Source organism: Hyalella azteca, unplaced genomic scaffold (assembly GCF_000764305.2).
Source record: "Hyalella azteca isolate HAZT.00-mixed unplaced genomic scaffold, Hazt_2.0.2 contig14766, whole genome shotgun sequence".
NCBI classification, from domain to species: domain Eukaryota; kingdom Metazoa; phylum Arthropoda; class Malacostraca; order Amphipoda; family Hyalellidae; genus Hyalella; species Hyalella azteca.
Genome location: NW_025944642.1, coordinates 570,348 through 596,329, shown reverse-complemented (window position 1 = coordinate 596,329; position 25,982 = coordinate 570,348). Strand labels below are relative to the sequence as shown.

Here is a 25,982-nt window from a genome sequence, read left to right as displayed (position 1 = left end):
ACGTTATTGCTTAATACATGAGAAATTATTTATGCATTCAGGAAAAATTGTATTGCTGCATACAAAAGAAACGTTATTGCTTAATACATGAGAAATTATTTATGCATTCACGAGAAATTGTATTGCTGCATTCAGAAGAAAAACGATAAAAAATAGCCAGACTGAATTTCATAACTTGCAAGAAATATTTCCAAAACACACTTAGTTCATCATGAATGCATTATCGAGCTAAAAATGTACCGGATGTATTTGATTTACAATTATCTTTAAGATATTCTTAGTCCCATTCCACTGTTCCATTGTCGATTGAAACTTGACTGCAACTTACTTAACTTGAATCATTGACACGGGAAATGCTTTTCTCGGAACGAAATATTCAAACTTGAGCTTTATGTCTTTTTCTGTGTGTGTGATTAAACTTACGTCATGTTCTGCATAAGTTAATTTTACTTACGTCGTTTTCTGCACGTTTAAATTAAACTTACGTCATTTCATGCAAGTATTTATGAAACTTACGTCATTTAATGCAAGTATCGACGAAACTTACGTCATTTTCAACGAGAATCGATTAAATTTACCTCGTTCTATGCACGTATCAATAAAAATTATGTCATTTTCTACATTTAGCGTTGAAACTTGAGTCTAATTATTTGTATATTTTACATGTATCGATTAAACTTACGTTGCTTTCTGCAAGTTCAAATCTTGAAAGTTCGACACCCGGTCGGCGCAGCTCAGCGCCAATCAATAGAGTTCCCGTTGATGTGTCAAGAGTTTGTTTGTCCAACGACTACGGTGGACACGCAAATATTTTGCAGCTCTTTTTGTTTGCTCTTTTTCTTCGGACTTGTTTGCGAAAATAAATCCTAGTTTTTTTTCATTGCATGACACCCTACATTGATGATAATACAAGTGATCACGCGATCACACTATGCTATTTAAACGGTCCTTTGTATCCTAAGCAAAATGCACTCATGGATGAAAGCGGCAATTTAAATCCAGATCATAATTCCCTCAACAATTGAAGCGACAATTTAAATACGGAATAAGTACACCCAGGAATAAAAACAGCCATTTAAATCAATCGCTTAATAAATTTGAGAGGCCACTTGTTAAAAACAAGCTGAGCAAAATGAAGTGACGAATGCTAGTTCATAATCAGCCAATGGTTCCTAAAGTTCGCTATTCTTATTTAACAAACAGTTTCATAATCTAATAATTACGCAAATGTTCTTCTAACATAGCTTTCTCGTCTGTCATCATGTCATTTCATACACATATTTAACTGTATATTAACGATCATCTTTGACCAACGTTGCTGCACTTTAATATATATTCCATCAATACATTCTCCATGCATTTCATTAATATTGGCTGTACAAATGAGTGTTATGGTTATTCTAATTCATAAATGAATGCGGCGAATGCAGGATATCCATAGATGAATATAATGAATGTAAAAATAGTATTAATTGGTGCAGAACAACGCATTCTGCACCGCATGATCCTCTGAAAAGTGGATGAGTCATGGTGTCCAAATACTGACGCAGTTTCCTTATATTCCAACGACTTTGAAGTTGTCTGCTCTATGATAAATCTTTACGACAATAACGCAGTATTTGAAAGTTAAATCTCAATCGTTATAGTGAAAAGCAACATTATAATGTGGGTAACATTATAATGGTAGGTAAGATTATAATGGTAGGCAGCATTATAATGGAGGATTACATTATAATGGTGAGTAAAATTATGGTGGTAGGTAACATTATTAATTGTTCGTAATAATTATTCTTAGTATCTACTGATTGCTCAAAAAATACAATTCTACATTGAACACACAAGGCAAAGATACAAATAATACAATCAGTCTCCTGAAGGCAAGGAAGCCGAAGCTGAAATCTGTTTAGTGGCATGAATTCGGCATTTTGATGCCACAATGTCCGTTCAGCCTTGTAATAAAATTTTTTGTATTAAAATAATACATTACAATACAATGTACCGAATTTTAATGGCAAGGCAAAAGTTTGGTATTTTAATGTCAAAGCGTGAATTTTTCATTGTAATGCCACGGCGTGAGTTCAACATTTTAAGGCAATGGCGTGAGTACGGCATTTTGATGCCACGGTTGAAGTTAAGTATTGTAATGCCAAGCGTGAGTTCAGCATTTTGATGCCACGGCATGAGTTAAGTATTGTAATGCCAAGCGTGAGTTCAGCATTTTGATGCCACGGCATGAGTTAAGTATTGTAATGCCAAGCGTGAGTTCAGCATTGTAATGCAACGGCCTGAGTACAATATTTTAATGCAATGGCGTGAGTTCGGCATTTTGATGCCACGGTATGAGTTAAGTATTGTAATGCCAAGCGTGAGTTCAGCATTTTAATGCTGTCGGAATGCACGCGCAAGTTTGTCACAGAGTGAAAACATTAGTGCGCAGAAATCATTTTGAAGTACGGCGCAATTTGAGCATTTTTATGGAATTTTATATCATATAAAATTCTCGCTAAATCTCATATTTGTTACTCTAAATTTCTTATTTAAAATTCTTCCAATTCCTTATATTATAATATTCTAATATCTTATATTGAATTCTTTCAATGTCGTGTTACGTCTGATGGAACACAATTTAGTATTCGCGAATACCTGTACAGCGCTGGTCCTTTTAGACATGCATAGGAGTAATTTTTTCGCAATGCAGTTATTCGCTTTGAAAAATTAAGGATAAAAATGTCTACATCACAGATCATGACTCACATAAGCTTGTTCAGATATATGTAACAATTATTTTCAGTAATGCTGATAATCGCAATTTAAAGTTGAGGATAAAAGTTTATACATCATAGATCATGACTCACACAAGCTTATGAGTCATGATATGGGTAACAATCATTTTTAGTAACGCTATTAATCACAATAAAAAGTTATAGATAAAAAAAATACTTCATAGATCATGACTCACATAAGCTTGTTCAGATATATGTAATAATTATTTTCAGTAACGCTATTAATCACAATATAAAGTTACGGATAAAAGTTTATACATCATAGATCATGACTCACACAAGCTTGTGAGTCATGATATGGGTAACAATTAGTTTTAGTAACGCTATTAATCACAATATAAAGTTAAAGAAAAAAAATAATACTTCATAGATCATGACTCACATAAGCTTGTTCAGATATGGGTAACAATTATTTTAGTAACGCTATTAATCGCAATTTAAATTTAAGGATAAAAGTTTATTCATCACCGATCATTACTCATATAAGTTGGCTCAGATATGGGTAATTTCAATCCACGAACGACACACTGGTTGGGGGGAGGTGGAGGGGGGGGCGGTACGAACACTCGCGGAGGTGGTGGGGGGGGGGGCTGGCGTAGAGAGGGGGCGCCATGTTGACACTCTGCATTATTCAGCGTACGTGCAAACACGGTAACCCTCCTCGCACGCTACGCCTTACTTCTAATTATTACGGCGCGCGCAGCCGATATTCTGCTGCAAAACTGCCGTAATTCTGCGCTCCAGACCATGGGGGCTGCCCTGTTAATTCTTATTCTTGACGTATCATAAATATAACGGCGCTCGCTGCCGATATTCTGCTGCAAAACTGCCGTAATTCTGCGCTCCGGATCATGGGGGCCGCCCCTGTCAATTCTTATGCTTGACGTATCATAAATATAACGGCGCTCGCTGCCGATATTCTGCTGCACAACTGCCGTAATTCTGCGCTCCTGTAACTTATATTTCTAAGAAACTAATAAGTATATTCATAAAGCTTGTAATATCTCGCGCTTTGAAGTTCTGTTTACATATCGGTTCATTGTTCTGTATGTACTTTTTTTGCAGGTGGAAAAAATCTCAATAATAAGACTTGAAAAAATTCTTATCACTAGTAAAACTTGCCTCTTATCAACAGTTCTAATAGTCATATTCCTACTATTAAGACTAGCCTCATATCAACAGTTCTAATAGTCATATTTCGTACACGTGCCCTACTGCGTGCACGTGCCCTACTGCGTGCACTTGCCCTACTGCGTGCACGTGCCCTACTGCGTGCACGTGCCTTATGGAGTGCACGTGCCCTACTGCGTGTACGTGCCCTACTGCGTGTACGTGCCCTACTGCGTGCACGTGCCCTTTTGCGTGCACGTGTCCTACTGCGTGCACGTTCCCTACTGCGTGCACGTATCCCACTCCGTGCACGTGCATACTCCGTGTTCATGCCCACTCCGTGCACGTGCACACTCCGTGTTCATGCTCACTCCGTGCACGTGCGTCGGGGGTTAAACTCAGTGCATTGCACTGCGTGCACCCCACGTGTGTTGCGTGTATGGCCGTAGCACTGCTGCGTGCATGCAGAAAGAGTTGCGTGATGAGCTACGAAGGTTAGGTGGCTGATGAATTGTATTCAATACACAATATCTTCAATACAGCTGTCTTTTCTTCAAAAAAATTATAATGTTTACGTTCCAGAATTAAAAAAAAATACATTAGTTTAGTTGATATTTTAGTAAGCATATCGAACAGCGTATGTATCTAAGAATGAACTGCCAAATCAATCTGAAAAGAGTGTTATCTTCATTAACTTCTTAATCAGATATCGGGTAATAATTAAACATGTTGATATCGAAATTATTGCTAAAAATAATCAAAATATGTATATTTTCTCTTATATAATCTCTGCAGATAAATGAAAAAATTATATCGTCACTTAGATTGCATCCTATCACTGTCGTTGAGGCAACTATAACACAAGAAGTTACTCAAAACTTTGTTTTAATTTCCGTAGATTTTTTTGAGAATGTATTCACACTATTATTATTATTATTATTATTATTATTATTAGTAGTAGTAGTAGTATTATTAGTATTATTACTGTTATTATTATTATTATCAATATTATTGCTTTTTAGACGCATTGTGTAGTCCAGCCACCACACTTATAAAAAAATAATGGGTCATGGTGTCCAAATGGTGACACATTTTCTGCACGCAGCAATGATACGCTCGACTAAGTCAGGACGGTCCACACAAGAGCATTATTATTATTATGGGCATTAGCATTAGTCCTCATAGATCAGGTTGTCTATAAATTCTCGATTCGTTGAAGAATTCATCGACAGAAATACTAAACAAAACAAGTTGAAAAATACCATGAAAATCAAGTCGCGTTTCTCAGCAGCGCCACTTACGCTGTCACCTGCCACACTCACGCTGCCACCAGCGTAACTCCCGCTGCCACCTGCCACACTCACGCTGCCACCAGCACACTCACGCTGCCACCTGCCACACTCACGCTGCCACCAGCACAACTCACGCTGCCACCAGCACAACTCACGCTGCCACCAGCACAACTCACGCTGCCACCAGCACAACTCACGCTGCCACCTGCCACACTCACGCTGCCACCAGCACACTCACGCTGCCACCAGCACACTCACGCTGCCACCAGCACACTCACGTTGCCACCAGCACAACTCACGCTGCCACCAGCACAACTCACGCTGCCACCTGCCACACTCACGCTGCCACCTGCCACACTCACGCTGCCACCTGCCACACTAACGCTTGCAGCCCTCTCTCAGCAGCCCTCTCTTAGCAGCCCTCTCTTAGCAGCCCTCTCTGCTCTTACAGCTACCCGACAGATTAGTGCAAATCTTCCTTGCCTTGCCAGAGATTGTCAGAGATCGGTAGAGTAATTCGGACAGAGACATAAGTACAGAAAAGTTAGCCGATAATGATATGGGCTTCAATGGTAAGATCAATAAAGGAATATACTTTTCGGACTGTTACGGGCGCTGACAGTGAAGCTAGACTAGGATTCACGCTGAATTTAATTGACAGGAGTTTGCAAAAGTAGACAAAATATAATGCAGGCATTCAAATGATAGTTTGCCTCTAATTTTTATCATTTTTCGGCTAAATTTGCTTCGTTATTCATCACTCCTATCAATAATAGTTTTAATTAAAATATTATACAATGGGATTACGAAATGCAATAATGATTTAAATGAAAATATCAACTAGACAAGGACCACATTCTGCACGGATTTACAAAGGATGAGATAAATATTCACAGGACCCCGCTACCAGATTATAATTATATTTTGTACATGTTTCGTTAACCCGTTATGTGGTGACAGTTGGTTATGGTTATGAGGTATTGAAGTCAAATTTGACGATCAAAGCGGAATATATTGACCATCGTTGTGCTTTTTTGTCGTCGTATATTTTTTAATTAACTTTTCGATATCTGTTTATCGGGGATTAAGCATCAAAATAATATTGAAAGAAGCTCTGGAGTAGAATATATTACTGAACTGCTGCTGTGCGTAATTATTGAAGTTTAAAAGTTGAAGTGATAAACTAAAGAAACTGCGCTGCAACTTCTCCACGCAACAACATTTCTTCTCGCTTCGAGTCACTGACATGTGGAACAGCCTCCCTGAAGATATTGTTGACGCTCCGAGTATGAACGCGTTCAAGAACAGACAAGACAAGTCCATGCAGGAGCATATGTTTAGTCTTAAAATGTTTCGTATCCTACGGAACAACTGAAATCTAGAAGCGATTTTAAATCTACCGTCCGTTGAAAAGACTTGATCAAAAGGCCAGTCTAGTCAAGAAAAGTACAAGAATCGGCGACCGCCCTATCCAGGCCTATTCTTTAAGGCTGAAGATACTATACTATACTATACTATACTATACTATACTATACTATACTATACTATACTATACTATACTATACTATACTATACTATACTATACTATTACTATGCTATACTATATTATACTATACTATACTATACTATACTATACTATACTATACTATACTATACTATACTATACTATACTATACTATACTAATTAAGTGATATATTTTACGTTCGCATAAAATTCTGGATGAAAATCAATTCAAAGCGCCTTACTAAAAAATATTTTTATAAAGCATCATGAATTGATTATTTTAAAATATGTTAAAATAATAAATTTGTGTTCGATCAAAAAATGAATTATTGACCTGTCAATTGTATTTTAATATCAAAATATAAATAATGCACCTCAGCGAATTGTTTTGGCGATCGCAGCTCATAAGCCATGTTGACTCTTCGTGTCATCAATTAGCATCGAACATCGAACGAGCTTTCATATCAAAATTACTCATCAACAAAAATGTCCAGCCGACAATTTATTCAACAAATTTAGCGTTAGTAATTACTCACATCGTCAGACGCAATGTTCATTGTTTGAAATTATATGCCTAGATAAATGTTCAAGCAATTAGTTCATTAAATTCTGAGCAATTAATGGAAGTGAGCGATAATTCGGTGATAATGTTTGTCCAAAATAAACATTGTGCGCTCAAGCAATCAGTTGTGCTGAACGACTCCATGTCGATATCGGGCCGAGCATTTGGCTCGACACTGAAATTTATTTCGCTGAAACATATTTCAGGTTCCTCACTAAAATATGATCGGTGGGAAACTAGCGTCCGGTTCTGATGGCAAGCGCATTAGCTTAGGAATCAGAAAATAACTGAAATATAAAAGATTTGAAATGGTTTGCGAATTATAAAATAGCTGAAATAAAACGCTCGGAGCGGGCGGAGCGCGATCAAACATTTAAAAGATTTACGATGCAATGAAATACGCTACTTGAATTTGCCTATTTGGTAGGATTTTAGTCAAGTCACTATTGTGAAAATTTTGTGATATGAATGATGTGCATGATAGCGTGATGCGGATGATGTACACGATGGTTTGATACGAATGATACAGACGGTGGTTTAAAACGAATGATACACATGTCGGTTATTACGAAAGATACGCACGATGGTTTAATATGAATGATAGGCATGATGGTTCAATAATAACGATGGTTTAATACGAATGATAGGCATGATGATTTATTACGAGTGATACGCACGATGGTTTAATAAGAATGATGGTTAATACGGATTATACGCACGATGGTTTAATCAGAATGATACGCACGATGGTTTAATCAGATTGATACGCACGATGGTTTAATACAGTGGTTCCCAAAGTGGGCGATATCGCCCCCCTAGGGGCGATGGAAGGATTTTGGGGGGCGGTAAAGAAGAAGAGGGTGATAGGGGGGCGATAGGGGGGCGACAGTCCGAAGTCGCAGTCAGATGTTCGAACGTTTGTTTGACGGTTTGTACACAACACGTGCAGCACATGACTCCCAGCGATGGTTTTTTTTTCACCCATCTGTTTTTAGCGCATTTTCACGTTTATGGAAAAAATTCACTATTGTGCTCGCCATGTCCGTCCGTCTGTCTGTCCGTCCGTCTGTCTGCCTGTCCGTCCGTGACTTCACGTTTTCGTCAACGAGAAAATGCGCTCTCTGTCACTCACTGCTGCAGTGAGTACTGAGTTATATTTTTTTAGCCTCTCCTGGGTTTACGTCTCCGACAAATTAACGGCCGGACTCGCGGCCGGTCTCACGACCAATTTCCAAATTCAATGATCAAGGAATATATCTCAAACTAATGAAGTTAACGCGATGAAACGTGGTACACGTATTCATTAGGACCTAACGGTACGGTAATGTAAAGCTTGTGAAAAATTTTTGAATTTTACCTTCAATTGTTTTTGCCATGCTTATATGGCAATACGGGCCGAAATTCACAGTGATCAAGGAATTTCTTCCAAACTACTGAACAGATTCGAACGAAATTTTGAATTTACAGTCCTATCTACCGAACGGTAATGTTTAGCTCGTGAAAATTTTTTCGCTTGTGCCCTCGTTCGCGAGTTTCATTCGTGATTTAAACCGCAATACATGCTTAACTTCGCAGTAATCAAGATATTTCTTCCAAACTAATGAACAGATTTGAACGAAATTTAGTATTTTAATACTTAACCTCAGCAACGGTGATGTTTGGCTCGTCACATTTTTTTCGTTTTGCCTTCGTTTGCGAGTTATACGGCTATACGTAAACGGCTCTTGGTTAAACAAGCCGGTAGAAAAGCCGGTCGTTCATCCTATATCTGTATAACTATCGAACGAAAGCGAATATGGAAGAGTGAAATCAAGAATGACCGTGAAATGAAAAAATCTCGCAAACGACGGTATAATCAAAATTTTTTTAATCTAAAAACACCATTTGGTAGTTAGGAATGTATATTCAAAATTTCGTTCAAATCTGTTCGGTAGTTTGGAAGAAATTCTTTGATCACTGCGAATTTCGGCCTGTATCGCAATATAACTCACGAATGAAGGTGATATTNACGAATGATACGCACGATGGTTCAATACGAACGATACGCACGATGGTTTAATACGAATCATACGCACGATGGTTTAATACGAATGATACGCACGATGGTTTAATACGAATCATATGCACGATGGTTTAATACGAATGATACACACCATCAAAGATTTGACATGAATGATACAAACGATGGTATGCTTTATTACCAGGGAAATGTTCATGGTTAAAAAAATGAGAGCTCTACAAGATGATTAATTTAACCCATTACTAGAGAACAAGAAAATTCTCATGAGACAACATTTGCGAGCAGTAAAGTGGAGTGCCGTCTCGGTTATCTGGGTCTCGGCTCAGCGAGAGCAGTTTTCATCAATGGCTAATGAAGCCTGGCAAGGCAAGAAAAGCTCGCATCGCTCTGAACTTGGTTTGTTCTGGAAAATGGAGTGCAGTCAGGGGAACTGTGCCGCATTAGTTAATTGAAAGAGAGGTACTCGCCATTGCTCTAGACTGGCACACAAAATGGACTCAGCTCAAATTCCTCTAAAGGGTGAAATAGAATTACTTGGCCCGAAGAGCGCACGCCGAGTTCTTCAAAGGGATCGCTGCTCGGAAGCGCATGGCGAAATAGCGGACGATGAAAATGCTGCCGTGCAGCAGCATTTTCACTGGGTTCACTGGGTTGGGATGACAGTAATTTGAACGAATATAGTACGCCAATATTCTCATGCATCCTCGAAACAATTCTAATGAACTTAACCATTTATATCTTCATTTTATTGTAAAAATTTTTGCATTTTCGAGCATCCGGCAAAATAGCGAGCGATACTATCGCTGTCGTTGTCAGGTTACGGTAATTTGAACGAATACTCAGAAAAAAAGGACTAGTCGTACTGTCCGAATAGTGCTACACTTTCTGGCCCGCAGAGAGGTGAAGTAATACTGATACGACACTTAGCCAGTCAAAACTGGGTCTGGCTCAGAGAGCCATATACAAGAGCCATATGTGCGTCACGTTTTAGACAGTCTCGCTCATTTCTATGCGTAAATACGTCGCGAATATCTTCTCATGCATCCACAAAATAATCCTTATGAATTTGATCCTTCATATCATGACTATATTGTAAGAAATTACCACAAGCTCTCACCCACATTTCTCCCACTGTTCAACCGAGAGGTAACTTCCAACAAAAAATTCCTAATTAATTCAGATTCAGATTACTCATTAATGTAACGATAACGATGCGATCGCTAAAACAATTCGCTGAGTTCCATCCGTATAAAATTGTGAATCGGGATTCCAGTTTTCATCATTTCTAGGAATTTTTTCAGTTATATTTTGTTCCGTTTGTTTATATGTCAAGATGCCAGCCTCAGTTTCCACTCGGCCAACATCGCGCTGGTCTGGAGTACAAAACACGGCTCGCTCCACAAATCTTGCGGTTGTTGACTGGATTACCAGCAGAAATCAATGGTAATCAGGTTACGGAACTGCTCGAGAGGCTTGCCAGGTGCACCGCTCTTCATAGATCGCTGACCGCGCGCTCACAAACTCGAACAAAAACACGGCCGTCGGAAACTCATCTTCGCGTGAAGATACACTCAGAGAAATTTACAATACAATCCCCATAGTGATGCCCTTTTCTTACCTTCGTGTGGGTCATCCTTACTTAGATATTAGTCACTCTGATCCAATATATGGGTCATCCAGACCCAGTTTAGACAGGCAGAAGAGCAAATATGTGTTTCATCCACTCTATGCTCGTACTGTGGTTAAAATATGAGTCATAATATGGACAACATTACCTATTCATTTATAGGAGTGCATGCCGCTACAGCTTCGCAACTGTAGCGGGAATAATATTTAATTATTCATATATATTCCTTATAGTAACAATTCGTACTGAAAGCTTATACCGGTCGCGATGTTTTCTATAATCAATATATTTCATTTGAAAACTCCAAGCCAATTTTTATCAATCAAATTCCACAACATAACTTAAGCCTTAGGCTGCATTTTGCCCGCATTAAAGAACTTAAAAAATGCAAATGAGTTAATTGAAAATTTCACTGATTTTAAATTCTTTAGTAATCAGTGATTAGCAAACTAATGATGCAAGTACTTCTTGCATTATTCTTTTTTTTTTCTTTCTTTTGGAAAGTATCAAAAGGGGCAATGTAAATAATTTTAAAATGTAAATAATAACAAGTATGAATTTGCCATTTTTCTCTGCTTGTTCTTAATTTATTTAAGTTTAGAGCGACCCGATGAGAAAACAAATAAGTACAATTTTAATTATAAATATTTTAACATAATTATGGTTATAATTATGTTCGGGTGAAATTTGGGATAGTTGGGCAAATAAAAAAAATATATATTTATTAATATTTCTCATAAATCAGATTAAGCGTTCAGATTTGAGTCAGATTTGAGTTTAATAATAATATATTTCTTTGCAATTTGTTAGAAATAAGATCATGTCAATGAGAATTACTTTGCAAGTGTGAATATTCGCTTAAATCATTAAAAGAACTAATATTGAACCAAATAGATGTCGCGCAATGAACATTACCTTAATTAGTTAGCAATATTTGCAGCCTGTAAATATAGAGTGCTGCAATACACATTCCCTTTACTAACTACTTATATTTGCATTCAGTAAAATAGGATTACTGAAATTAACATAAGCTAAAAGAAGTAAATTGACGCTAGTTGTTACTGTCACCAGAGAAGCCTTGCAAAAGGCGACATGTTTGCGGGCGGTTTGAACACCAACAATCAAGGCTGTGTTATGGCGCGTGTGTCTCGTGATGTAAATGACTAAATAATTAACCTGGCGATACGCGTGCTGTAGTCAGGTTAACGAGCGCTGTGACAGAAGATCGTTATAGGACGAGACTCATAACCATTATATGACGAAAGTAATGATCGTTATGAAACGAAATTTACAATCGTTATAAGACGAAACTTACGGTCGTTACCTAGTGAGACTTACGATCGTTAAAAGACGAAACTTACGGTCGTTATGGAACGAGTCTCATGATCGTTACGGAGTGAGACTTAGGATCGTTATGAGAAGAGACTCACGATCGTTATAGAACGAAACTTACGACCGTTAAAGGACGAGACTGACGATCGTGTGGAACGAGACTTACGATCGTTGTGGAATGAGACTTACGATCGTTGTGAAACGAGACTCATGATCGTTATGGGACGAGACTCATGATCGTTATGGGACGAGGCTTACGATCGTTATGGAAATAGACTCATGATCGTTGCATCGAAAGAGATCTAAGATCGCTATGGGACTCAAGGTCGAAACGATGAAGCAATATACGTACCAATTATAAAAAATAGCAAGATAAGTCTTGAGATAAAATAGACCCATATTTTGCCAGGCTTGCCATCATTAAGCGGGCGCTGAAGCGCGCAAAAGTGAGATGCTTACGAGTTTCTGGCAGCCTCTGCGCGCCTTGCCAAGCGGAACTCAAACAATCCTCAAACAGACAGACAAACACGAGCGTTTCTTAGCAAGCACGAGCTGTGTTTGTGTGGACTTCACTGACCGCTAACACAACACAACCACCAATACACGTGCTTCTCCAGTGATAATAATTATACGAGTTTGTTCTATTTACGTAAGAGCGTATGACAGTTTAAAATCAATACACGTGCTTATGCAACCATAATAATTATACGAGTTTGTTCTATTTACGTAAGAGCGAATGACACTTTATAATCAATTTAAGTGCTTCTACAGCCATAATTACTATACGAGTTTGTTCTATTTATGTAAGAGTTTATGGCACTTTATAATCAATACACGTGCTTCTCTGGTCATACTAATCATACCAGTTTGTTTTATATACGTATGAGCGTATGACACATTACAATAAAAACACATGCTCCTATCGTACTAGGCAAAATAATTCATCAAAAATCTTCAATTTATACAAGAATGTATGAAATTTGATAATTATCTAATCATTCATGTCAGATAATTTTCGCTAATTGTCGTCATAGGAACACCTGACAGAAGAAAATTTTATGCAAGGATCACGAAAAATTAGGTCGGTGAGCGATGCGACACTGCGTGACACGCAGCTTAGCAATTTGTTCATAAAGTATACCAAGGTTAGAGAGGTTCTATGTCGACGATGGAGGATCATTTGAACTTCAATACCCATTAATAGCGAACATGGTTACTCTGATAGACCCGAAGACTTATGATATTACGTTAATTCTGCAAACAAAATCCTTTCATACAGCTCTACGGATCTGAATCAATGACAATTTACTGTTAACACTTTAATTACCCATGCATCACGAATATTATCCTTCATTTAAAAACTGCATGATACAAGCATGCATTTAAATGGCTTCAATATGCACTGGATTTCCGTGGACTCCAATCACACGCACGCAGTCTCGCTATCTTTCAAATCATCGCTTTGATCGCTCGTTAATTATTAGTTCTTATATTTACTATCCTCACATTTATTATTCAAAAGTTCCCGCGCGACTGAAATTTGTCGTTTCCATAACAGGCTTCAATGAGCAGTCTACACGAATTTCCTCGATCAAGGCAACCTTAAATATTGCAACACTCAGAAAATCAATGAGGTATAATGTCCATATATTGACACACTTCCTTTGTGTAGCACAGATACGTCGCTTCTCAGAGCCAACTGGGTCAAGACTGCATACACACAATGGACAAAAGTGCTAATTCTCATTCATTTCTTTGAGTGTAATCTTTGCGCTTATATGAATTGTTGAATAATTGTTGAATGTTGAATATTTGAATATTTGAACATCAGCTTGAAGATGAAACCTTTGTTCAATATTCCGTGCCTGATAAGAATGTAGTATTTAAATGGACCTCGTCACGCATTCGTGATGCGTGTAAATTCCATGGTCATGAACGGCATAACATTACAATGCATCGCAGAGCAAGTTTTAACTCTGCATGAAAAAAATAACGCATTGTTTGACTTACGCATTTTTCTGCGGTGTGTGCGTAACTCCGTTCTACTCATCAGAATTGATGGTATCAACGGAAAACTAAATATTTATTATCAAAGATTGCTGCGTTGCGACTTAAATGGAGACTCAAGACTGACAATGGTAGAATTACCATAAATTATATAAAAATATTGTTTAAAATTTTGTAAATAAAAAGAGGTGCGTTGAGTCACAAATAAATGCCGACACAATACTTGCATGAATAGAACTAGTAGCAATAACATCAAAAGTAATCAACTAATAATGTTAAAAGGAATCAAATTCATCATTGAAAAGTGTTGGGTTGAATCATAGATAAGTACGGACTCAATAGTGACTATTGCCGAATGTCAATAATATTGAAAGGAATTAACTTAATACTCTTCATTAAAAAGTGAAGCGCTGAGTCATATATAAATGGAAGCTCAATACTGATAATAGCAGAGCCGTTATCAGCAGATGTGCTGATAACGCTGTGCTGCCTCCATCGATCGCCTAGGCTTTTGTCAGCGATGCTGGCCGCTGTTAGCTGATCACAGGCATTCAGGTAATAAAATTTAATATCAGTATTATTGTAATGAACCTTGCATTCATTTGCGTGCGCTTAATGCATTATTGAAGTGAATTACGCATATACTCACGTGTGCGTGCTAACAGGCATTCACGTATGCACCAGTTTGCATGTTTAAGAAAGGCATTACAAATCTTAAATGCAAGTAAAATCTCGCTACATTTTTCTCTTCTTTCAAAGAAAAAGGTCAAGTTTTTATGTTTAAAATACCAGGAAGAGAACTATGTTTCTTATGACTTCATCAAAAGACTAAACAACTGACAAGAACGATGCCAATAAAAAATATTTGTAGGAAATGGTAAAAAAGTTATTTTTTGATCCCAATTATTATTTTTTATATATTCCAGCAGTAAATGGAACAAGACCAGCAGAAGGTACGAGAGAAGGAAAGGTTAAAAGGAACGAAGCAGCGGACGGGAGAAGCGAGCCAAATGTTGACATAAGCGCTTATCGGAGCTGCCAGTCCCGCTGCCAGCTGTTGCCAGACCTGCTGACACCTGATGACAGACCTGTTGCCAGACCTGTTTTCATATGTTGCCGGGCCTGATGCCAACTGTTGCTAGTCCCATTGTCAGCTATTGCCTGAACTGTTGCCTTCTGGTGACAAACCTTATCACTACTGTTGCCGGACCTGTTGCCAGATTTGATACAAGTCCCACTGTCATGTGTTGATATACCTGTTGCTAGCTGTTGCCATACCATATATTTACTGCTTTCCCACGTCCTGACAACTGTTACCAGGCCTTATGCTGTTGCCACACCATCTTTTAGATGTCAAACGGAATAGTACCAGCTGTTGACACAATCACAAGTAACTGTTGCTAAGCAATGTTTTAGATGTCATCGATTTTCTTGACAGATGTTAACCGGTCAGTTGACCCATGTTTCTATACCATGACTTGTAGCAGCTATAGTCCGACCACTATAGTATTTAAATCCTGACCTATAACATCGTAGCCTGACCTGCAATAACTATAATAGTCTGACATGCAGCAGCTATAACCTGAGCTGCAGCAACTTTAGCTCGCCCATTCTTGTATTTATATCCTAACTTGCAACAGCTGTTACTTGACATACAGCAGCTGTAACCTGACCTTAATATCCTGTATTAATATCCTAACTTGCAACAGCTGTTACTTGACATACAGCAGCTGTAACCTGACCTTAATATCCTGTATTTATATCCTAACTTGCAACAGCTTTTACCTGACATACAGCAGCTATAATCCGACCTGCAGCAGCTCAACTAGCCCCAGCCACACAATAGTAGCCCCTAAACTTTCAGATGCTAGCCACCGATGAGTTCTTTTGAAGTGGCGACCTCATCAGACCAAAATCTGCCTCCAGGCATCCTTGCCATTTGCTCCGATCTCATGTCGTCATTGCAACAATAGGACATTGTCCGGTTCAACAAGAAAAATTCAACGCAAAATCGTAGTAATTTTTCATATATACGTATCTTACTAATATAAAATGCAGAGGATTTGAAAAAAAAGTGTGTACTTTTTGTGGCATTAATTGTGCAGAGTGCACGCCAAATCTACTAATATGAGAACGGGGCATCGGCTGGTGTAGAACTTTTAATGGATATTAATGGATTGTTTTTAATGGATTTTGGTCGCAGTTAGTCACCGTTGATCGTGGTTGCGGATTGTCGATTGATTGTCGCTGCTGTCGATTGATTGACGCTGCGGATTGTCGATTGATTATCACTGCTGGTCTTTGTGGACTGTCAGTTGTCACTTTTGGATGCGTTGGTCGTGATCCGTCACTGTTGATCACTACTGGTGATGCTGTTGATTGAAATTTGTCTAACAATTTGTCGCTGTTATTCGCGGTTCGTCTCCGTTTATCGCCATTGTAAGTTCGTTGTTGGTTGCAGCTTGTCGTTGTTGGTCGCTGCTGGTTGGTACAGTTGGTTGCTGTTGGTTGCAGTTAGTCGGTACTTTTGGTCGCAGCTTGTCGCTGTTAGTAGCAGTTGCTCGGTATTGCTTGTCGATGTTGTTGGTTGTTGGCGTGGTGTTATGACAGGTTCAGGGGGTCCCGTGAAGAGCCCTCGTATAACGTAAGCCTGAGTTATGCGTCGCTAAGCCCATTAGCGCGCGATGTGCACGACGAGCTCCAGGCGACCCGATACAAACCCGGTTAAGGGACTCGCCTCGCCCCTACACCGCAGCACTGTAACTCTGCAGCATCATTGTAATTCTGCAGAAGTACTATTACTCTGCAGCATCATTATAAGTCTGCAGAAGCACTATTACTCTGCAGCATTATTGTAATTCTGCAGAAGCACTATTACTCTGCAGCATTATTGTAATTCTGCAGAAGCACTATTACTCTGCAGCATTATTGTAATTCTGCAGAAGCACTATTACTCTGCAGCATTATTGTAATTCTGCAGAAGCACTATTACTCTGCAGCATCATTTTAATTCTACAGAAGCACTATTACTCTGCAACATCATTGTAATTCTGCAGAAGCACTATTACTCTGCAGCATCATTGTAATTCTGCAGAAGCACTATTACTCTGCAGCATCATTGTAATTCTGCAGAAGCACTATTACTCTGCAGCATTATTGTAATTCTGCAGAAGTACTATTACTCTGCAGCATCGTTAAAATCATGCAGAAACACCATTACTCTGATGGCATTATTGTAATTCTGCAGCATCCTTTTGTAAGTCTGCAGCAGCATCAGTGTAATTCTACAACAACGTCGTTGTAAGTTTACAACATCAACTTCGTAATTCTGCAGTAACGTCGTTGTAAATCAGCAGCAGCGTCACCGTAGGTCATCAGCATCATCTTGACCAAGAGTGAAGCAGTAAGTTGCGAGTTCGAGAGCCAGTTAGCTGTGAAATTTCTGTGATATCAGGAAAAACATGGCTTTATCTTCAGTGACGCTACTGCTGATATGGATTTATCTTCAACACTGACACTAGAATTTGTATTTTATTTCCCTTTACTTATTCACATAATCTGCATTTTTAGCAAATTTATCAATCTTTCAGGAGATTCTCTCTACCATATAGATGGACATAAATATATTCACATGAGAATATGTATCTTCTATTGTTTTCGATGACAAATTTACCAATCTCTTTGTACATTTTTTCTTGAACCCGTTAAAATAAAGAGTAAATGTGTTACCTAATTTCATTTTTTTGTGCTCTGAATCGAAAACGTCCTGAATTTAGATACAAGAGCCAATTTACTGACTGGCACCACGCAATTCAGCGGCTGACACCACGCAATTCAGCGGCTGACACTACGCAATTCAGCGGCTGGCACCACGCAATGCAGCGGCTGACACTACGCAATTCAGCGGCTGGCACTACGCAATTCAGCGGCTGGCACCACGCAATTCAGCGGCGGGCTCTACGCAATTCAGTGGCTGACACCACACAATTCAGCGGCTGACACCACACAATTCAGCGGCTGACACCACACAATTCAGCGGCTGACACCACACAATTCAGCGGCTGGCACCACGCAATTCAGCGGCTGACACCACACAATTCAGCGGCTGACACTGCGCAATTCAGCGACTGGCACCACGCAGTTCCGCGGCTGACACTACGCAATTCAGCGGCTGGCACTACGCAATTCAGCGGCTGGCACTACGCAATTCAACGGCAGGCTACGCAATTCAGCGGCCGGCCACGCAATTCAGCGGCGGGCTCTACACAATTCAGCAGCTGGCACAATGCAATTCAGCGGTCTGGCACTACGCAATTCAGCGGCTGGCACTACGCAATTCAGCGGCTGGCACTACGCAATTCAGCGGCTGGCACTACGCAATTCAGCGGCTGGTATACCACGCAATTCAGCGGCCGTGCCTATACCACTGGGCAGCTGGGTAGATGCGAGTCACAGGCTCAGCGGACGCCACGCAGCAAATTCTCAGAAATAATCCCGGCGCTAAAATTAAAGGCCTGGCAGCAGGACGTGCTCGAGCCATCATGGCCAGGATGATGAGGGTCACCGTATGGCCACCGTGATAGCGGGTCTGATCGTCACGGCTGATAAGGCGGAACCGGCACCATCAAAAACCTAATAGATTCCGGCGTGACAGCCTCTGCATTCATTATCACTTTAAAATACCGCACGCTGCCGCCTGCCATCTTGCCGGCCGCGCGCCTGAGTTAGCTTTGATGCGACTCGCTCCTCTTCCAATGAATCGGTGATTATCGTCCACTAATAGGAATTAATTTTGTCCGAAATTAGACGAAGATTCTGGTTATGAATTTGAATAATATTTCAATTTTAATGACATGGACATGGATACGAAAATCATATCGTATATCTGAATTGAATCTTTAAAGATATAAAGTAATAGTTTGGTGTTGTAAAGGATACTCTTTTTTATGATCGTACTGGCGAAGATAGAATTCCAAAGTGAATGACAGTCGAGGATGCTGTAAAGACTTGCTTCTACCAGCGCAGAAACTTGGCGCTTCTCAGGACGACGTATAAGCCAAAACTTTCAATTTGATCGAGAAAGTTCAATCGAATACGAGAGCGAGTTTGCCAAGGCGTCCAATAGTTGAGGAATCGACTTCGAAGGCGGCGATGTGAGAGGAAGGAAATCTTGCTTACATCCCCCACCTTCTTGCCGTTGTAGCTGTCCTGGTCAATCAACTTTATACGACGGACGATCAAATTTACGGAAATTAAACGACATTCATTCACACGACAGCGAGCAGAAGTTAAGGAAAATGAAAATAAATCTTACTTTTCGATCAATCATCATAACAAGTCTCTTTATTGAACAACAATATTAATGAGACAAGATATTTTACTTTGTGATAAATAGAGATTTCGATTTAATTTCCTTTTGCCAATTTCTTTATTCGAATGATTATAGTTTCCCATAACTGGATCTTAAAGAATCAACATTTCGACGACAAATCAACATTTGATTATACAAATTACTTCTTACTTTGAATTTTTCAGTTTCCACGGCAATATCCAAACTAAGAACTGAATATTATACTTAAATGAAGCCATACCAATTTTCATTACTTTGAATGATCAAATTTCCACTCTTAGATCCTCAACACATGACAGTCCTGAGGGAAGTGCAGGCCTCTGAACCGCCTGAGTGAGCGCCCTTCAATGACCAGCAAACCCCACACAACCCACGAGGATCATGTCAAACTTCCAATTAAAGACCACGTCTAAGATGCTGGGAAACTGCCTGCTTCCCACACCACTTGAGTCTTCAGCTCATGAGAGCTTCAGCTCGACCTCAGCTGACTGATGCAGTCCGAAATTATCCTCTCAGCAATAATGTAATAATGTATACGTTTTTACTAAACATTACTATATAGTTATTAGTCTTCAGCTCATGAGAACTTCAGCTCGACATGGCCGACCTCAGCTGACTGATGCAGTCCGAAATTATCCCGTCAGCCAATAATGTAATAACGTAAACATTATTACCTAACATACTAAATAGTTATTAAATGAAATAATGCCTAGAATGTATGTATATTTCGAAGAATCTTTATTGTTATGTGGAATATGCAGATATATTTTTGAGGAATATCAATATTAAGCGAAGTGTCTGAGAGCATAAAAGTTATCTATCTAAAGTTCTGAAGAACGTTCTTGCTAAGTAATTCATCGTTATCAAATATTATGCAGGTAAGAATCAGCTTTAATTGGTCTTGCAACTTCTACCAGACGAAATGCGTGCTATGAAGTAATGTTAATTCACTATAAAGATTGGGAATCAAGTGTCAATCATCCAAAGTTGACCCCAAGGTAATGAAAAATTCTTTCAAAACAGATTATCCCAAGTGATATTTTCTGAAAAACATATCTACATGATTTAAATGAGGGTTCACTGAAGAACCTCCGTAAGTAATGTAATGAATTCAATACCAGACGATGAATGTGATACGAGTATTCCCAGTTGAGGATAATCTCTGTGTAACTCAGGCTGAGTTGGTCTCACTAGCGCCTTCCCCTCGGGCAATTTGAAGGCACGCGCGCCTGGCGCAGTCGATCAAGCCTGGCAATCTGTCGCGAGGGAAGCAATCTGTGTTATCGAGGCCGGCACACACCACAGAGGTTAGTGATAGTCCTCTTTAATGATGATAGTCTCTTTAATGATGATAGCCATCAAAGGCTCGGCGTAATGGAGATATGATGGTGAGGCTACCGCAGTGACGCTCCTGCCGATAGAAATTTCATTGAACCCTTAAGCCTGATCATCGGGGAATTTATAATGGGGCATCAGAGAACTTATAATGGGGCATCAGAGAACTTATATTGGGGCATCAGAGTACTTATAATGGGGCATCAGAGAACTTATATTGGGGCGTCAGAGAACTTATATTGGGGCGTCAAAGAACTTATATTGGGGCATTAGAGAACTTATATTGGGGCATCAGAGAACTTATATTGGGGCATCAGAGTACTTATAATGGGGCATCAGAGAACTTATATTGGGGCACTAGAGAACTTATATTGGGGCGTCAGAGAACTTATATTGGGGCATTGGAGAACTTATATTGGGGCATTAGAGAACTTATATTGGGGCATCAGAGTACTTATAATGGAGCATCAGAGAACTTATATTGGGGCATTAGAGAACTTATATTGGGGCGTCAGAGAACTTATATTGGGGCATTAGAGAACTTATATTGGGGCATTAGAGAACTTATATTGGGGCATCAGAGAACTTATATTGGGGCATCAGAGAACTTATATTGGGGCATTAGTGAACTTATATTGGGGCATCAGAGAACTTACATTGGGGCATCAGAGAACTTCTATTGGGGCATCAGAGAACTTATATTGGGGCATCGCAGAACTTATATTGGGGCATCAGAGAACTTATATTGGGGCATCAGAGAACCTATATTGGGGCATCAGAAAATTTATAATGGGGCATGAAAAATGCCTGTTATAAATATGTTTTGAGAATCCCAGCTAATTTATTAGGTGTCGACACTGTGTAATTTTTCTTCAATAAAAATATCTAGCATTTTATGTGGCTGATTGTCATACCGATTATTTAAATATCTTGAAGCTCTGAATTATGGAACTACTGTTAATTGTAAAATTAGTAATAATTTTTTCATTTTTTTATTACACTTATTTCCAACTTTTCAACCCTTCATTTCAATAATTGAAGCAAAAAAATTGCGATTAGCGCGTATTATGCTGAGAAGTTAGAAAAGGTATAAACTATAAAGTAAGAATAAGCGCCAAAATAATGCCCAAAGACAACACATAGTCTAGGCAGCTCATACACTCACACAATGTAACTCAGTACTCACTGCAGTGAGTGACAGAGAGCGCATTTTCTCGTCGACGAAAACGTGAAGTCACGGACGGACAGACAGACGAACGGACAGACGGACGGACGGACATGGCGAGCACAATAGCGCCTTTTTTTCTATAAATGAGAAAATGCGCTAAGAATTTCAGGCCTGAGAGCAACACATAGTCTATGGGCAGCTCATACCCTCACACAATCGCAGGACTGAGGGCATTTAATACACTATACAATACACTTTTGATACTATCATGCGTATAAAAAGTATCCTCGTTTTAAGAATGAATGTTAATTGCACGCAAGCTCCCAGGTAATATTCAGCGGCCCAGATATTAGCAGTTAAGATAAAATGCTTCAAGTCGTTCTGATACTCGTGTATTCGTAGCTTACTTTCCTTGAATATGCAAGTAGGCATTTAGGCGCAGCGACCTAAGCAGCCAATATTAGGGCAGGTTTTAGCCGATTAGAAACACGCAGTGAAGGCCTAACGAACAAGTTTTTTTTGTTGTTGTTGTTTGGCTGATGAGTTCTACTAAAATTGGTAGAATATCTACAAATGTAATTTAAACTATGCCGGAATAGACGTTATTTGAACCCAGAATTAATCGAACAGTGGTACTTTTTTGATGCGAATATGGGATTTAAAGTTAAATAAATATTTCGTTTCAAAAATAATCGTCTGCTCTACAGTCTTATTGAAATAGTTTTTAAATTAAGTCAAAAATACAATTTTACGTAGCAAAAAATTCAAAGCGAACTCGTGACTGCGCTAAAACACTTATTCCTTTGCAGAGCAGAATTCTCATGTTGAAGACATCATATCACGCTTGATTTCATATGGTCATTTGAAAATTTAATCCGGCTGTTGAAACGGCTTTGAGGGCCGTGAGAGCTCCAATATAAGTCGGCTGGTCCCAGAGTCAAGGACCGACAGGTGGTCTGCTCTCCATCCCTTGTGTTCCGTGGCGTTTAATTCAGTCACCCCATAAAATTTCCGAAATTAATCGAGTCTTGTCAGTCAGTGTGCGTGAATTCAGTAAGAGGATAAGAATAACTAGGCAATCAATGTGTGTGAATTCAGTCGCCCCGTTAAGACTTAAAAAGCAATTGAGTCTTGATAGTTAGTGTGTCAATTCAGTAAGAAATTAATCAAGACGTGTCGGTCAATTTGTGTGAATTCAGTATAAAATCAATGGAGTTTTCTCAGTCAAAGTGTGTGAATTCATCAAGAAATTGATCGAGTCTTGTCAGTCGGCGTGAATACAGTCGGCCCGTTAAAATTTTGGAATTCAATTGAGCCTTCTCAGTCAATGTGTCTGAATTTAGTAAGAAATTGATCTTATCTTGTTAGTCAATGTGAATGAATTTAGTCTTCCCGTTACATTATATATTTTCGTTTGAGGAACGAAAACAATCTAATTAGAGCTCGGAGTTTTAGGCTGTTTGCTTTGAACATTATAAAGCTCTATTTGATCTTTAGATTGTTTCTTCCTCGAATTTAATCGTAGCGATAAAGAAAAAGGAAGAAAGCGGCCTTTGGCTGCTTAATCACTGGCAGAGCAAGAAAGTAATCTCACTGAGTCCGGAGCACTGATCACGCCCATGAGCGTGAGTCAGCCTGGCTGGCGCCCGGCGCCTCACTGTGACTCAGCCTGGCTGGCGCCAGGCGCCTCTCGCTTACCAGCGCAAATTCAAACACTGCACTCGCGAACTGGTAAACAGTTATTATAACTGGTCACTTATTTAACACATAGCAAATGATGAAGGCTAAAAAGCCTTACAATTACCAAATGATAATTGCAGGGGTATGTGCCTAAAACTCACTTGATCGTACGACTGTATATGTGATGCAAAGCAGTCAAGAATAGCTGCGTAGTTTCACGGACTGCGTCGTAGCGACGATTGAATGCAGGCAGACTACCCCAGCTGGCTGCTGCACCACTCAAGGTCAACGGTAGCAAAGCTGCCAAAGGCCGCTTTCTTCCTTTTTCTTTATCGCTACGATTAAATTCGAGGAAGAAACAATCTAAAGATCAAATAGAGCTTTATAATGTTCAAAGCAAACAGCCTAAAACGGAGTTTGCTCTAATTAAATAATTTGAGTCTTGTCAGTCAATGAGTATGAATCCTGTAAAAACGTATCGAACTTGGCAGTCAATATGTGAATTTATTTGCACCGTTAAATTAAAGAAATTTATCTAATTTCTTGTAGAATTTGATAGAAAATAACACATTTCTTAAGCAGGAATACTTTGCTGCTTTGTAGTGAAATAACAAATTACGATTAACTTTTGAATTGGCACAGGAAATATCAGATGGAAAATCAAGATTAGGGAAATTGGAAGGGAAAAATTGGGTCACATTATCAGTATTTCTTAAAATGCCTACCAACTTACGTACAGACCAGGCAATAAGTCCATCAGCTATCTCAATCAATCGTCTGTTATGGAAAGATCGGGTTCCAAAGGCCGGATCCCTTGTGAATCAAGTCACGAGAAGTACAAGAATCGGCAACAGGTCATGGGCCTATTTCTTCAACGCCGACACTTCTATTCTATTACTTGGTCACATTATAAGACTAATATTATCATTTCATTTCAGTAACTTTAAGTCAGGAGAAGCTTTACAGCTGACGAAACGATTTCTGATGTTCAGAAACTACGACTGCACTTAAATAAGAGTTTGATTAGGCCTGATTGTCCTTCAGCACATTCTTAACCACCTGTCCATCTTGCCTATTGTGACTATAATTTTCACGACCAGTTGCGGGCTTCGAACCTCCAACTCGATGCTTCAATCTTGTTAATCTCGTCCACAACCCGCGCTGCATAGCATTCATTCATTTCATCATACAAAATACATTAATATAACGTATTCAATAGTGTCTGATTATATGAATTCCCGCATATATGGCGCACACGTAGCACAATATTTGTCCGCCAGAGGGCGACACGCGCAGCACGCGGTCGCTGTACGTCTTATTGCGCAACTCTGTCCCGCGCGCCCTCTACTGGCTGCAGGCGCCATCACGTCGCTCGTATAAAACCCACGAAATTAAATCTAATGAGGTTCGAAAGACTATTGTATCTCCTTGATGTTTAAATCCTTTCATTAAGTCAAGAATTCCGTTATTCTCGGCCATATTGAAGACATGGCAGTAGATACAATTATTCGCATACGTATAATTTCTACAGAGCAGTTTCCTTGTCTGAGTAAAATATCGCAAGGAAATCAATAATCAATCAATCATGTATTATACCAGTTAAATCGTGCATTTTACCAGTCCTTACATCGACGGGCATAGATGACTTTCCGAATTGTTTTGCAGCCAAACTCACGTTCAAATTCATTTATCTGTAGAACTAATATTACGGTTCTTTTTTTACGGTTCTTAGCTCAACATTCCTCTACGAGGTTCCATGGATGATTTAAACCTTCGATGTATATTAAACATCTCTCAGCATTTAATTTCCTCAGCAGGAGCTTCAAAAATATTTTCCCGCTGCAGGCTGAGTGGAAAATGAGTGATCAATGGCATTCCTGTTGGCTGTTCACTTGGATCTACCAATATCTACACAGACTCGCCCAATCACCGGCATACGCGTGCGCGTGTTCGCGTCGAGAATATTTTGACAAGCTCAGGCCGCACGCGCGACGAGATAGCGAACGCGTGGCCGCGACTGCAAAAAATCGCACAACACGCGCACGCGTTTGTGCTTCAGTGCTGGCATTGATTAATCTCAACTCGAGGACCTTGCACGACTCTAGATTAAAACGGACAATCCTGTTAATTCGAGTGATTCTCACGCTTAATTCGCGTCGAGGTGTTCAATTTTATTAATATAAACTAAATATATATTAATAACATACTAATG

General features: G+C 39.3%; 1 protein-coding gene across 1 annotated transcript in view; it reads left to right on the top strand.

Annotated features, from left to right (window-relative positions):
* The window catches only part of LOC108678276 (uncharacterized protein PB18E9.04c-like), a 67,913-nt gene that overhangs the window by 24,336 nt on the left and 17,595 nt on the right, over window positions 1–25,982 (top strand). The window contains exon 2 of the mRNA XM_018166649.1: window positions 3,975–4,205. Within this exon, the coding sequence (XP_018022138.1) occupies window positions 3,975–4,205 (231 nt within the window). The remainder of the gene's footprint in view (window positions 1–3,974; window positions 4,206–25,982) is intronic.